The sequence below is a fragment of the Caenorhabditis elegans genome, chromosome IV (genome assembly GCF_000002985.6).
Source record: "Caenorhabditis elegans chromosome IV".
Classification (NCBI taxonomy): Eukaryota; Metazoa; Nematoda; class Chromadorea; order Rhabditida; family Rhabditidae; genus Caenorhabditis; species Caenorhabditis elegans.
In genome coordinates, this window is record NC_003282.8 from 10,530,696 (window position 1) to 10,546,056 (window position 15,361).

Consider the following 15,361-nt stretch of genomic DNA (forward strand, 5'->3'; position numbering starts at 1 on the left):
TTGCCACTTAATCGTCAAATATGTGTTGTTCAGTTCAGTTTTTTTGCATTTAGAGAATGAGTAAAAATAGTGGAGATCTACATTTTCATGTCAATGATGTACCACATAAATCGGCAATTTTCTTTTTCGGACTTCAGCAGATGCTCGTTTGTATTTCAGCTTTACTTGTAACTCCATACTTTGTTTCCAATTTATTATGTGCTGGAGCGGAAACTACTGAAGTCAGGTTGGTTGAAATATATTACAACAATTTGAACTGGCTTTACTGTTTTCCATACGTAACACTATGTAATTCTTGTTGCGTGTTTTGAATCCGGACATTTGTCTTCTGAAGTTAACTGAATAAAGGACACTGGGACTACTCTTGATTGTTTTTATCTTCAAAATAAGTTATTTCTACCAACTAAAAATTCAGAGTTCAACTAATTGCCGCTACATTCATCTCCAGTGGAATTGCAACAATACTACAAACTACGTTCGGTCTAAGGTTTTATGATACTAAACCGGATATTTTATGACACATACTGTCTGCAGATTAGCCATACTTCACGGTCCATCGTTTGCCTTTTTTCCTGCTTTACACACCTTTGGGGATGTCTACCCATGTAATTCGGATACTGATACAACACAATGGAAGGAAAAATTACAGATGGTTAGTGGAAAGCTTTAATAAACTTTCGCTGGACTATGAAACGTTACAATATTGGCCCAGTATAATCCTCTATAGATAATTTAAAAAGCTAATTTTTCATAACTGAAAAATACGTGAATTTTTTCAGATATCAGGTTCACTGTTTGTTGCAGTTTTAATTATGCCTTTCCTGGGGATTACTGGAATGGTTGGAAGAATTGCAAAACATATTGGCCCAATTACAATTGTACCTATGCTAATGCTTTTATGTATTGGAACTGTACAAGATATTGAGCAAAAAGTCTCGCACCATTGGATTTCGATTGTCGAAATCTTACTTCTCATTATCTTTGTAGTTTTATTGGAAGAGTTCGAAGTTCCGATGCCAGCATTCTCTATGGAAAAGAAGGCATTTTACACTGCTAAGATGAAGATATTCAGTCAGTTTCCGGTAGAAAATATTATTTAAACCACAATTTCAACATTTCTAATTACAGTATCTCCTGGGAATCATGATAGCTTGGTTTGTGTGTTGGATACTAACAATCACTGATCTAGAGCCATATGGATGTTCTGCAAGAACTGATAGGAATGAAAGTTTATTTGTATTAGAAAATACTCCATGGATTCAAATTCAATACCCTCTTCAATATGGGCTTCCAAAATTAAGTGCTCCATTGATAATTGCATTCAGTGCTTCAATGTTAGCTGCAACGATAGAAAGTATTGGAAATTATGGTGAGCATTCCTCACGTTTTAAACATTTAAAATCTATTGATCTATAGGAATATGTGCTCGGATTTGTCAGCAAGGAAGTCCTCCATCTTCAAGTATGAATCGGGCATTTGTTGTAGAAGGTTTTGGAAGTATGTTAGCAGCATTAATGGGAGTTGGAACTGGTGTTACAACTTATTCAGAGAATATTGCAATTATGCAAGTCACAAAAGTTAGTAGTTTGTGGCATTAATGATATTACAATATTTGAATTTCAGGTAACCAGTCGAATAACAATGCAATGTGCCGGAGTAATTCTAATTTTAATGGGTATTTTCTCGAAATTCGCTGCATTTCTTGCAATGATACCTGAAGCTATAATTGGAGGAGTATTAACTGCTGGAATGAGTATGATTTGTGGAGTTGCATTTTCAAATTTACAATCAGTTGATCTACGGCTTTCAAGAAACTTGACAATAATTGGACTTTCAATTATTCTTGGATGCACAATTCCAGCTCACTTTGAGAAATCACCTCTTCATAGTGGAAATAAGACAATTGATGACATTTTTGGAACATTATTAAAAATGAGAATGCTTGTTGGAGGATTAATTGCATTTTGTTTAGATATTATTGCTAGTGGAGCAACAAGAAAGCAAAGAGGATTTGAAGATAAGTTAGAGAAGATTGAAATATCAGTGGAAAAGAATGGATTCGCATTGTCTTCATTTGCAAATCAGACTATTTTGAAAATTCCATCACTTACAAAACTTCCAATTGTTCCGTCTGAAAAGTCAATAAGAAGAATAGAAGAATTAAGAATGAAAGTAATTGACCATAAGATTTAAATTTATATTTTTAATTAATAAACAATTTTTATAATATTTTTTTCTTTGCTCTTATAATTTTTTCTTACTTCCATGGAAAGTCCTTCAATTGCCCATTCGGACTATGAGATTTGTGAATAAATCGAAAAATCAAAAATCTGAAGAATAATCGGTTTCGCAAGTCTATAGATTCCGGAGATCAAAATAAAAACCGGTTAATCTTAAAAAAATTTTCTTGCTAAGACTTCTCTTTGATGTTTCATTCGGACTTTATCTCATCTTCTCACGGATGATGTTCCCAGCGAGTCACCTCCTATGTCTATCGCGTGTGTTTGTATTTTAGTCGTTTAGGTGTGATTTTAACTTGGATTCAGGGTGCGCGGCAATTGGCGACCGCCAGTTCTACAAAATGAGACGGTTGGGCATGTTTCCTCGATATTTTTCATTAAAATTAGAATATAGAAACATATTTTCTTTATTTGAAATTAACTTTTATTTGACTTTGAACAACCGATAAAGTGTTCAAAAATTGTCCAAATGTTGAAAATAATTTGTTACCGCCACATGCTGATCTATCACTGCAAAAGTTGGACAGACAAAGCATCACTTTCAATCTTATAACTTTCGTTTTGAAATATTTCAGTTTATTTCTGCACTAATTTCAAACCATGTAAAACTGCGCCAAAATCAATTTGTCGCAGGTTTCAGCGACTTTAAAGTTGTTTTGGGAAATGCAAGGATTCTAAAATCTTAATGGTTTAGCGAAAAGCTGTGCCGCTAAAAATTGTGTAGCGACATGACTTTTAAATGGAAAATATCCCATTTTAAAGTCTGAAAGTAAAACAATACCATGTTAATAAAGAGAAAGCGTACAGACCCATTTTCCACGCCCTTTTAGCAGATTTTAGCTTTGATTGTGGGCGGAACGCGCGCGAGTGTAGAATTTGTTGATTTTTAGCATTAATTTTTCGCTAGCGACCTATTTGATGAATTTTCGCGCACAAAATGTTTGATTCTCCTAATTTGCGCAATTTTTTTTTGAAATAACAATGATCAATTCATTTTCCAGTCTTTCAGTTGTTTTCCTTTGGGCGATGAAATTTATAAAGTACATTATCACAATTCTTCTGGCATTTCTGGGATTTTACATGTTGTCATGGAGGTCTTTCAACAACGGTTCAACCAAAATTGGTAATTTTTTGCTTTGCTAATTTCTTCATAATTTGGTTATGTTATTGAAATTTGTTTGCATGTACATAATTTACATACTTTCATTTAGCTCTCTTATACAATTTTTATTTTCAGAAAGTAAGTTTCTGTACTTGGATTCAAGTAGAAGTGCACATAACATTTGTGCTCTTCCAATCTATGATTATTGGGATACATCTATCAAAAATGTAATGCATGAGTACAATCCGGCTAGGAATTGTTATAAAAACTACGTTCAATGGACGGAACTCGTGAACTCCACTTGGAGAATCGTAAAAGATGGTGCAAACTGTTTGGCAAGGTTTGTAGAGCACATATCCATTATTTTGTTTTTCTTACATAAAATGGTGATAGACGGTTGTTGCAGGTGTTTTTCTGGAATTGGTGGCTCTAAAAATGTAAAAATTGGACCGTGGATGAAGCCAGGACACGTGGATTGTGAATTCTTAGAGACAGTATGCTGGGAGGATAATATTGAAGTCTATGGACACATTCATACTCAGATCATACCAAGGTAAGTATTTTCAGAAGAAATCTCTTCTACGGCAAAAAAATATGTTTGCTCAATGGCTTAAAGAAAGTATTTTTTAGCAGAAAAGCTTGAAAAAGTTATTTTTACTTTAAAAATAAATAAAAGTTTCAGAAAAGCTTCACCAACAAAGTTCAAAGATGCTCCAAATGTGTTCATTTTCACAATAGACGCAATGAACACTGGAATGGCCAAGCGATCATTTCCGAAGTTATTATCATACTTCAAAAACGAATTTCAAATGATTGAATTCCCATTTGTAAACAAAGTAGGTGAAAATAGTCGACCCAATGGATTACCATTATGGTTCGGAAAATCGATTGAAGGTGGCAGGCGGGTGACGGGTGATGATGTAGAAGTTGACTGGGATTGGAATCAATATTGTGAGACATATTTGGATAATTCTTCACATATTTTTAAAGATTTCAAAGATCACGGATACGCGGTAGCACGCTTATTGTAATATGTAAAAAATAAAACTTCTTTAGACAATGCTTTTCGAAGATTGGGAAGGTAATGTAGTAGATTCATGGCCAACTTGTGTTGGATTTGAAGAACCACCAACTGATCACACGTTTAGACCATTTGCATCTGTCAGTGAAACTCATGGAATGGAAATTACTAAAAGACATTTGAGTGGAAAGTTCTGTAGAGAAACTCATCATGCTATTATGGAACTGTTGGAACAAGGAATAGAAGCATATAAAGGTAAGATTTATGAACTTCATTTGCTGATGTCAAATTAATTTTAGACCGTCCAATATTCTCATGGTTATGGTTAGCATGGGTTGCCCATGATTGGATTGATGGGGCTGCTCGAGTGGATGAGTATCTAGTCAACTATTTCAAGAAACACAACAACATGTTTGATAATTCTTTTGTCATGTTTGTCTCTGATCATGGACTACGAACTGGAAAGGTAAATTAATGGGTTGAATAAGCAAGCAATATCAAGTTCAATTCTAGCATATGCGTACTGAAATTGGAGCATTCGAACGAGATAATCCATTCCTCTCAATTTCAATTCCCAAAAGATTCCGTGCCACGAAATTTGGAATTTTAGAAACTTTAAATTTTGATTCAAAACAATTACAAACTCATTTTGACGTCAGAGCAACTTTATTGGATATTTTGAAGGTTTTTTATTATTGGTTCGCTGCAGTCAATTTTTCTTCATCTCATATATTCAGTTTCAACCAACGTCTAAATTCATGGATCGTCAACAGAAAAATATTCCTGATGAAAAAGGACATTCGTTAATACGAAAACAACCAGATTTTCCAAGAACTTGTGCAACTTTGCCAATTCCACAGCAATGGTGTATTTGTCAGGTTGATAAGTTTGAAATTCATAAGTGAGTCAAATAATAATCAATTTTTAATTTTTTTTTTCAAATGAAATTACTAGTGAAACTTTAAAAAATCACTTGGGTGAAAAATTATTAAACCACGTTCATCGGAAGTTGAAGAAGTTAAACGTATCGGAAATTTGTGAAACATTTCGGCTTAGCAAGGTATGTGTACTTTTATCAATATTGGTAATTTCACGTTCATAGTTTCAGGTGACAAGTTTGATTGAATATGGATATGTTCGAACAATGAGGACATACAAAATCTCTGTAGAAACTACAATATCAAGTTACGCCCACTTTGAAACATTTGTGACTTATGATATCGAAACAGATATTGCGAAATTCGAAAAAGTGACTCGATTGGATAATTATGCGATGACAACAGACTGTACAAAGCCTATACGACAAAGTCCTTTGTGCTATTGCAAAAATATTAATTTTCCGTTGAGAATATTATTAAGGATGATTTTATGATAAAATTCAGAATTATTAGAATAACGATTTTGTTGAAATGCCTTACTCAAATTAAGTAAGCCCGTTCACCAACGGCGTAGCTGTTATCTGCAAACAGTTGAGGCTTAAAAGATGCCACCGGAATGATTATACAATTTGAGCAAAGTTCAAGTATATTGAGAAGTCTCAAAATTTTCTATTTAGGAGATATCTTATTGTGTCGAGGTTATAAGTGCAAAAGACATTTGTTTGAAAAAAAGTTGAATCACAGCGAAAAAAAATATGAAAAGAAAAAAAGAGAAAAATCCGAGTCAAAACAGAATAATTTATTGACTTACAATCTTATGGTCAATTACTTTCATTCTTAATTCTTCTATTCTCCTTATTGACTTTTCAGAAGGAACAATTGGAAGTTTTGTAAGAGATGGAATTTTCAAAATAGTCTGATTTGCAAATGAAGACAATGCGAATCCATTCTTTTCCACTGATATTTCAATCTTCTCTAACTTATCTTCAAATCCTCTTTGCTTTCTTGTTGCTCCACTAGCAATAATATCTAAACAAAATGCAATTAATCCTCCAACAAGCATTCTCATTTTTAATAATGTTCCAAAAATGTCATCAATTGTCTTATTTCCACTATGAAGAGGTGATTTCTCAAAGTGAGCTGGAATTGTGCATCCAAGAATAATTGAAAGTCCAATTATTGTCAAGTTTCTTGAAAGCCGTAGATCAACTGATTGTAAATTTGAAAATGCAACTCCACAAATCATACTCATTCCAGCAGTTAATACTCCTCCAATTATAGCTTCAGGTATCATTGCAAGAAATGCAGCGAATTTCGAGAAAATACCCATTAAAATTAGAATTACTCCGGCACATTGCATTGTTATTCGACTGGTTACCTGAAATTCAAATATTGTAATATCATTAATGCCACAAACTACTAACTTTTGTGACTTGCATAATTGCAATATTCTCTGAATAAGTTGTAACACCAGTTCCAACTCCCATTAATGCTGCTAACATACTTCCAAAACCTTCTACAACAAATGCCCGATTCATACTTGAAGATGGAGGACTCCCTTGCTGACAAATTCGAGCACATATTCCTTTAAATAATTAATATTTAATAAAAAATTAAGTCCTGGATCCATGGATCTCACCATAACTTCCAATACTTTCTATCATTGCTGCTAACATTGAAGCAGTAAATGCAATCACCAATGGAGCACTCAATCTGGGGAATCCGAACTGAAGAGGGTATTGAATTTGAATCCATGGAGTATTTTCTAATACAAATAAACTGTCATTCCGATCAGTTCTTGCAGAACTTCCATATGGCTCTAGATCAGAAATTGTAAGTATCCAACACGCAAACCAGGCTATCATTATTCCCAAGAGATACTGTAATCAAATGTGAAATATAATAGGAACAACTTTCCTGACCGGAAACTGGCTGAACAGTTTTATTTTCATGGTGTTGAATTTCTTCTGTTCCATGGAAAAAGCTGGGATGGGTACTTCATATTCTTCCAATAACACCACAAAAGCAATAAGAATTAGAATTTCGATAATAGATATCCAGTGAAGTGAGACTTTATGTTCAATATCGGGAATCACTCCAATGCAAAGTAGAATTAACATAGGTACAATTGTAATTGGACCAATATGTTTAGCCATTCTTCCAACCATTCCAGTCAACCCCAGAAAGGGCATGATTAGTACTGCCGCAAATAGTGATCCGGAAATCTAAAAATTTTAACTGAAATCTTAGAAATATTTGTTTAAGTTTTTTAAAGCTTATGTTCTATACCAATTGCAGTCTTTCCCTCCATTGTGTAGTATCAGTATCAGAATTGCATGGATAAAGATCTCCAAATGTATGTAGAGCAGGAAAGAACGCGGCAGAGGGTCCATGAAGAATAGCAAGTATGCAGAAAATATTTGTGCACTTAAGACTATTTTTAAAATTGATACCTAAGCCCAAATGTAGACTGTAGAATAGTTGCTATTCCACCTGTGATAAAAGTTGCAGAAATTAGTTGAACTCTAGAAAATAGGACATCAAAAAATGGAAAAATTTAATAACTCACCTGACCGCAGTTGTTTCAACTCCAGCACATAATAAATTGGAAACAAGATAAGGTGTAATCAGTAAAGCTGAAATGCATACGAGCATCTGTTGAAAACCATAGAAAAATATTGCAGAGATATTTGGGATATCATTGACATAATAATAAAGATCAGAAGTTTCTCTTGATTTTCTGGTCATGATTGATGAACCTTACTGATTTTCTAGTTTTGAGGAATAGTGGAGACGTAGAGAAACAAATAAATAAGCAGTAGACATGTTTTTATTTTCGAGATAAGCAGATTGTATACCTGATATTTCATTTTCATTGTTTTTGATGTTTTTGCAGTGTTCAGATCAAAAATCATGTTCATAGGATTATTCACTTCCTTGTTTCTGAATATGGCATTCCATTTGGTACCAATTTTTATCCAAGCTTTGGTTAAAAAGTTGATAAAGTTTGATCAGAAGTTTAAAAATCCCCAATTGAAACCACGCCCAAGATTAGACTTAAGTTAGTTTGGTCCAATTCCTGACAATGTCTTATTGGATTTTAAAACGACAAAATACAAACTTGGGCGAATAATGGCAAAAGTGAGCCAACTCTCCCAGGGGCAACAAATTAGGGGACAAACTTTTTAGGGTTTATTTGAATGTTGCTCTACTGATTTGAAATATCATAGGACTTCCCTGTTCCAATTTCTTTTTTTTTTCAGAATTTTTTTAGACTACTTAAAGACGTCTCTCTGTTTCTTAGTAAAGTCAGTCATTCTTTCACAAAAAGAAGTTTTTTGAAAAAAAATTACTGTTTCTCAATAATTTTAAGTTGATTGCCATTATGGCCGCGTTCTGATCTTGAATCAAGGGTGTCGGTTTTTCGAATTTTCAGAATTTTTAAGGTTAAAATGAACGTGTTTAAAATGAGTTTTAAAATTGTGATTGCTAATTCTTTCAAATATTGAAAGCCACATGACAAGTTTCTTTTTTTTGCGAATTATTTGGCTTTTAAACAAAAAACCCATAACCTGCTAAATTTTTTGTTTTTGTTTTGCTCCAACCTGTAGAAATCGCCCAATGTTTTGTATTCACGTTCATATGTTAATATCAACATGTTGAAACAGTGAGCAATTTTTTTAATATGGCGTGACGATTTTGGAACCACCTCTAGATGCTTCCTTTATCTCATAAGCTGGGAAACACGAAACAATCTCTGAAAGCCCGTCATTGACTTCTTGAATATTTTCGCCGAATTCGCCGTTTGCCAAAATTCTGAAAATTCACCGAGTTTGCCGAATATTATTCGTTCGGCGAATTCGGCGAATTCAATTTGGCGCGTTTGCTGTTGTTTTTTATGCGCAGAGGATTTAGAATTTTAAAACACATTTAGTGTCACTGGATAGCTGATTTATGTACGTCTCGAACCTATAACTGATAATGCAAATTTACAGAAGTATAATTGAATATTGAAAGTTAAATAATTATTACATCATGGGAAGGAATTATGTCGTCCCGAACGCTGAATGGAAATTCACAGTACCTCGAATTTTCAGATTAAATATTTCCGACCAAAGAAATTGAAACTTTAAACATGTTGGTTAAACATATCACATAAGAATGCGTGTCGAAGACCTTCACCATCTCAATATTTTCAATGTTGGTCTGTTACGCGTGAATTAGTTGAGAAAAATCCGGGATCATTTTATTTGAGGCAGAAATACTAAAGTTTTATTTAAGTATAAATGTCGAGTTGGAAACCACAGAAAAAATGATGCCCACCGAATATACGATGGTTAGTTTAAGTTAGTGTAATCGTTCGGATCGACACAATTCCTTCCCATGGGAAGCTTCATCTTTTGAATTATAAAAAATAAATTTCATTTCCAAATCAGTGTGTGCACTATCAAAAGTGTCCACTGGAAGCTTCATCTTTTGAATTATAAAAAAATAAATTTCATTTCAAAATCAGTGTGTGCACTATCAAAAGTGTCCACTGGAAGCTTCATCTTTTGAATTATAAAAAAATAAATTTCATTTCAAAATCAGTGTGTGCACTATCAAAAGTGTCCACTGGAAGCTTCATCTTTTGAATTATAAAAAAACAAATTTCATTTCAAAATCAGTGTGTGCACTATCAAAAGTGTCCACTGGAAGCTTCATCTTTTGAATTATAAAAAAATAAATTTCATTTCAAAATCAGTGTGTGCACTATCAAAAGTGACCACTGGAAGCTTCATCTTTTGAATTATAAAACATTTGGTAACATCTACAGGTTGGAGCAACACAAAAAATAAAAATTTTAGCTGACAGCGTTTTGTGATTTTTTTTTGTAATTTTCACTGTTCCTCAATTTATATTTCACTAGGATTTGGTTTCCCTCTTATTATGGATTTTCTGTTTGAATGCCAAATAATTCGCAAAAAAAAAAAAAGAAATTTGTAATGTTTCACATGACTTTCAATATTTAAAAAATTAGCACTGACAATCACGTTATGTTCTGTCGTTCATGTAAAGCACGTTAATTTAAACCTTAAAAAATTATGAAACTTCGAAAAACCGACACCCTTGATTCAAGACCAGAGAACGCGGTCATAATTGGGCAACCAACTTAAAAATATTGAGAAACAGAAATTATTTTTTCAAATTTTTTTTTGTGAAAGAATGACTGACTCCACTAGAGTTGTCCTAGTTTTAAGTAGTTTGAAAAACGTTTTCATTTTACAAAATTTTCAAAAAAAAATTACTGTTTCGTCTAGTTTATTTCAACTCTTCTTTTTTATGTTGCCCCCAGGGAGAGTTGGTCTAAACTGGAGGGTGGCATAAACAAAGTATTTTTAAAGTTTCGCCCAATGTTTGCCCAATTTGAACGGTGTTTTTTTTGGTAAAAATTAATTAAGAAGTTGTAACCAATTTCCGAGTCCTTGTGGAAATCAATATAAAACGTCCGAGTTCATTATTGAATTACTTTATCATCACAATAAATTTATATACACATAAAGCTCTTTTCCTTTTTTTCTATTCACAAAATTTACATCAACATATGTATATACAAATAAGTTATACTTTTTTCACACTTTCGATGCTTTCACTATTTTTGATAAATTTAAAGTTGCATAGTTTTTCCTCAATTTCTCGAATTTCTCGTTCAGAAGGAATGACCGGTAAGTATGTGAGCCATGAGTATCTCAAGAAAAATTGATTGAGTTTAGATGGAAGTGCATATCCATTCATTTCCACAGTTGCCTGTTCTTCAACATCATCGTCTTCATCAATTTCAGAAACAAATCCACGCTGTCTTCGGGTAGCACCACCAGTTATATTGTCTAGCACAAATGCTATGACCCCACCGATGAGCATTCTGATTGTCAGTAGTGTTCCGAATACATCATCAACTATTTGATTTCCTGGAAAACAGTGGTTTATTTTAATTTTCAATTTTTTTACTTGAATCGCAAAGAAATTCCTAGATTCTCACCTGTATTTAAGGGAGTCTTCTCGAAATGCGTTGCCACCGTCAATCCCATGATAATTGAAACACCGATAATTGTTAAATTTCTGGATAGCTTCATATCCACGGTCTGTAAAAACCTGCTGTGCTGTTCTAGAATTGTTAGCGAGTTTCATAACGTACTTGTAAGTTGCTCAACGATACTCCATTAATAAGACATACTCCCATGGCAAGTAGTCCGCCGATGATCGGTTCGGGAATCATTGATAAAAATGCTGCGAACTTTGAGATGACGCCAGCGAGAATCAGGAAAACTCCCGCCATTTGCATTGTGATACGACTTGTGACCTAAGAAAACATTTGAATATTTTATCTTTTGAGTAAATATCTATGTTCTCGGAGTGATTTCTTTGAAAAAAAGACTGTCGTCCGTAATTATTTCAAAGTTTGTGACATTTTTTGAGACGTTTTTTGTCTTATACTTTTTCTGTTTCTCTTATCGGTCATTACTTATGGTCACTTATCAATCGTAATAAATTCCAGGTGGAATACTAGTGTACGCAATTGTACTTAAAATATGAAGCTTGAGGTGTTCTAGACATGTGACTGAAATCAAACAATCATTTTGGGAATTAATTTCTGAACTCTATGTAGATGTTCAATGTCACTCGAAATTTTATGTATTTCAGTTCAAAGTGTCAATTCAAATGTCCATAAAGAAATATATTCACAAAATGTTTAACACCACGTGGTTTTCTCATTTTACATTCCATTTTCAACAAACAAGGCCATCGACCAACCTTTGTGACCGACATAATCGCAATGTTCTCTGCATAAGTGGTAACTCCAGTTCCAACTCCCCAAAGAGCAGCCAAAATGCAACCGATTCCTTCAACGACGAATGCTCGATTCGTATTGGATGGTGGTGGACGGCTTTGCTTGGAGATCTTGGCACAGAGGTCTGAGAAGATAAAAATGTATATGAAAATTTCTTGACAAACTAAAATTAATTTTCAGTAAATCTAGGAAACTTACTGTAATCTCCGATACTTTCGATCATTGCTGCAAAACAAGAAGCAGTGAACCCGCAAACTAAAGCCAAGTTAAATTTAGGGGGTCCAAAGAATAATGGCATTGGCATTTGAACCCATGGTGTCTGATCGAAAACGGTGATACTAGCATTTTGATCAGTACGAGCTTCTCCTCCACGAGGTTCTGCATTTGTAATTGTCATTATGAAACATATGAACCAAACTATGGAAATTCCAAGGAGATACTGGAAGAGTTTGTTTTCAGGTTTTTAATTGGCTTCGAGAACTTACAGGGAATTGACTGAAAATTTTTTGACGTGTGAACTTGAATTTCTTCTCCGAAAGTGAAAATATTGGAATTGGAACTTCATAACGTTCCAAAATCACGACGAATAAGATGAGAGTCAGAAATTCCCTGAAAAAAAAATCAATTTTTTCTTTCTATCATCCCAAAGAAATAGTTTTGATTTTTCAATAACAACTTTTGCACAATTTTGTAACAATAAAATCTCTTATCACATTGAATTAAAGATTGGTCGCTGAATTTTAAAAGTGTTTACTCTTTTTGATTCACATAATTTCAACCACCTTTTCGGGAATTCCTGTGCGGGAAATGCTGATAACCTCCTTATCATCTTATTTTCGGAGGTTGACTTTTAAAAGTTATAGCACACAGCTGATCAACGTCATTGTTCATGTGATCATTGATTATTTTTTTTTCTTATGAAGAAAATGTTTTGCAAATTTTTTTCCAAAATGGCAGTGAGAAAGTACAAACTTACACAATCGAAATCCAGTGAAGTGCCATTTTCGATTCAATATCAGGTACGGTACCAATTGTTAATAAACTCATAATGGGTACAATAGTCACTGGACCGATATACTTGGAGATCTTTCCAACTAATCCAGTGAATCCCAAAATTGGCATTATCAAAACTGCAATCAGACAACTTCCAGAAATCTGTAAATACACAAATAGGTTTCAAAAACAGATTTTCATAATTTTTGATCTACCATTTGCATTTTTTCTTGCCAATTGCTGGTATCAGTATTTGCATCACATGGGAACGTCGCCTGGAAGGTATGAAGGGCAGGAAGGAAAGCAAATGAGGGACCGTGAAGAATTGAGAGACTGAAATTAAAAAAATAATACTATTTGGTTCAAATTGATGAGATGTAAATATTGTTGGGGTGAAGTTTGATGATTTATGAAATTTTGTGAATATACATCAAATACCAAGACATAATCCTCAGCTGGTGAAAATTAGCTTCAAAAATTTAATTTGGAAATTCTTGACTTCCTTAATCACTTCTCGAAGTACAAAAAAACCTTATTTTGAAACTAAATTGTTAGTTATCAACTGAACGCCATTCTTCCGTATTGTTATCAAACTTTACTATAATAGGCTAGCCTGTTTTCAAAACAATTCTACAGCGTTCCTTACAAATTGGATTAGAAAACATCTAATAGCCAGAAAATTATGGAAAATAAATTTGTAGCGAGATAATGAAAGCAAAAAAAAACTGTGGTGTATAATATTATGCCTTTTTTGTTTTTTTATTGGACTCAAAATCCTCACAAACGAAAAAAAACAGCTTCTGACCCAAAAAGTCTACAACAAACATGAAAAGACCTTTTGTCAATATTTTGTCTGTTTGTGTTTTTTACTGAATTTTCTTGTACTTTGCTTTCATATTCTCAATAATCACACTGTGGTAAAAACAACAGACTTTGTATAAAAATTCAAATACTGTAATGATTTACTCACCGCATACCAAACGTAGTCTGCAAAATTGTGGCAATACCCGAAGTAACAAAAGTGGCAGAGATCAATTGAACACTGAAATTTTAATTTTTAAAATTTAAATTATGCCAAAATCCATCAACGTACCGTATTTCCATAGCCTGATCGCCTGCGCAAAGCATATCAGATACTACGTAAGGAATAACCAGTAAAGAAGACAAACAGATCATCATTTGTTGTAAGCCAAAAAGCATAATTGATGGAGGACTTGGGATCTCATTTACATGAAAATGTAGGCCACTCATAGTTGATGGTTAGTGAGAATAAATTCCCAAATGGTTCTTGAAATGCTGGAATTGTGTTCACTGAGAGTTTATCGTTTTGTTTTCTAAAGATAACAAACGTATGTATGAAAGTCTATACAAGACCAACCCCTTTCTGAACTTGTGACTTTTTTGTGAATTTTCCTGTATAATCGCATGTTCTTTGCGTCTCTTTTTCTCATTGTCTCTAGCCTATGACTCCACCCCTTTTTTCTCTCGTGTATATTTTGTTTATGAAGTGATTAGGTGATAAGAAGAGAAATTGGTGGCAAAGGTGATCCTTGGTGGCTGCATAGAAATTATAGAAATTAAAATTTCAGGTTTTTGATGCTAGATGACGTCAACTATGTTGAACTTTTCAACAGAAAATTTCAAGAAATTCCTAAATCATTTTAGACAAAATTGATTTTATAGGCTTTCTGACACCGTTTTGTGTTTTTTATGTATTTTAAAGTCAAAACTTTTTTTTTCAAAATGTGGCTCACAAAAATATTTGCTTGGTTGAATATTAAATTTAGCGCCAGTGAATTTAAAAAATCGTTCGCTGAAAAAATTTATTTACAAATACAGAAAGGTTCGCCCGCCAGATTAAAAAAAAAGTACGTTTTAATACAAACCAGTTTTTGAATGAGATCATCAAAATGTGTTCTGAATGTGAAAACAACTGAGTTACCAATAAACAACATTTTTAGAATTTTTGGTGGATATTTTATGTATGTAAAATTGTTTTTTGGTCGTACTGAGTCGTACTGAAATACAATTTTAAGTGATTTATGTTTATCTAAATTTTTGAATGGTAGCGTCCTATTTTTTTGGAAACTTGGTTTGAAATGATAGACAATGAGGCGCAAATAAAAAAGATTCTAAAACTTTTTTAAAATTCTTCATCTGAACTTGAAAAATATATAAATTTTTTTCTATTTCTCGGCAAATATTTATGTTTTTTCAGTTTTATTTTTTTGTTTTGATGGTTTAAATTGAACCGAAGAAAAACAACAAAAAAAAATTATAATTTTTGTTCGAAAAACG

General features: G+C 33.2%; 4 protein-coding genes and 4 non-coding genes across 10 annotated transcripts; 3 read left to right on the plus strand and 5 right to left on the minus strand.

The window, feature by feature from the left end:
* The first annotated feature begins 13 nt into the window (after positions 1-13).
* T07G12.2 (Solute carrier family 23 member 2) lies at positions 14-2,220 on the plus strand. The gene is made up of 7 exons (NM_069543.4): positions 14-226; positions 416-487; positions 535-652; positions 780-1,082; positions 1,129-1,369; positions 1,417-1,577; positions 1,624-2,220. The coding sequence occupies exons 1-7, from the start codon at positions 57-59 to the stop codon at positions 2,191-2,193; spliced, it is 1,635 nt and encodes a 544-aa protein (NP_501944.2). The 5' UTR covers positions 14-56; the 3' UTR covers positions 2,194-2,220.
* Positions 2,221-3,243: 1,023 nt separating this feature from the next.
* On the plus strand, positions 3,244-5,756 carry T07G12.3 (DUF229 domain-containing protein). Its single transcript, NM_069544.4, has 10 exons — positions 3,244-3,363; positions 3,478-3,682; positions 3,749-3,895; positions 4,025-4,355; positions 4,399-4,618; positions 4,663-4,829; positions 4,877-5,047; positions 5,101-5,264; positions 5,318-5,423; positions 5,472-5,756. The coding sequence occupies exons 1-10, from the start codon at positions 3,267-3,269 to the stop codon at positions 5,733-5,735; spliced, it is 1,872 nt and encodes a 623-aa protein (NP_501945.2). The 5' UTR covers positions 3,244-3,266; the 3' UTR covers positions 5,736-5,756.
* 21ur-12634 lies at positions 5,503-5,523 on the minus strand. Its single transcript, NR_056547.1, has one exon.
* Positions 5,757-6,040: 284 nt separating the features above from the next.
* On the minus strand, positions 6,041-7,989 carry T07G12.4 (Solute carrier family 23 member 2; the record flags this gene model as incomplete). The annotated part of the gene is made up of 7 exons (NM_001307294.1): positions 6,041-6,619; positions 6,666-6,826; positions 6,881-7,121; positions 7,164-7,466; positions 7,531-7,648; positions 7,695-7,766; positions 7,811-7,989. The coding sequence occupies 7 exons, from the start codon at positions 7,987-7,989 to the stop codon at positions 6,041-6,043; spliced, it is 1,653 nt and encodes a 550-aa protein (NP_001294223.1).
* An 852-nt stretch (positions 7,990-8,841) lies between these two features.
* On the minus strand, positions 8,842-8,862 carry 21ur-7592. The gene has a single exon (NR_056548.1).
* A 1,307-nt stretch (positions 8,863-10,169) lies between these two features.
* On the plus strand, positions 10,170-10,190 carry 21ur-8688. Its single transcript, NR_056549.1, has one exon.
* Positions 10,191-10,347: 157 nt separating this feature from the next.
* On the minus strand, positions 10,348-10,368 carry 21ur-9462. The gene has a single exon (NR_056550.1).
* Positions 10,369-10,732: 364 nt separating this feature from the next.
* svct-1 lies at positions 10,733-14,443 on the minus strand (the record flags this gene model as incomplete). 3 transcript variants are annotated; one of them, NM_069546.6, is made up of 10 exons in its annotated part: positions 10,733-11,189; positions 11,261-11,363; positions 11,417-11,581; positions 12,034-12,194; positions 12,269-12,509; positions 12,556-12,679; positions 13,047-13,225; positions 13,279-13,396; positions 14,034-14,105; positions 14,157-14,443. In NM_069546.6, the coding sequence occupies 10 exons, from the start codon at positions 14,312-14,314 to the stop codon at positions 10,843-10,845; spliced, it is 1,668 nt and encodes a 555-aa protein (NP_501947.1). The 3 variants fall into 3 exon arrangements, with proteins under 3 accessions (NP_501947.1, NP_001293984.1, NP_001129868.1); NM_001307055.3 differs by lacking the exons at positions 14,034-14,105; positions 14,157-14,443 and having other exon boundaries at positions 10,843-11,189; positions 13,279-13,287; NM_001136396.4 differs by lacking the exons at positions 12,034-12,194; positions 12,269-12,509; positions 12,556-12,679; ... (2 more) ...; positions 14,034-14,105; positions 14,157-14,443 and having other exon boundaries at positions 10,843-11,189; positions 11,417-11,563.
* Between the last annotated feature and the right edge of the window lie 918 nt (positions 14,444-15,361).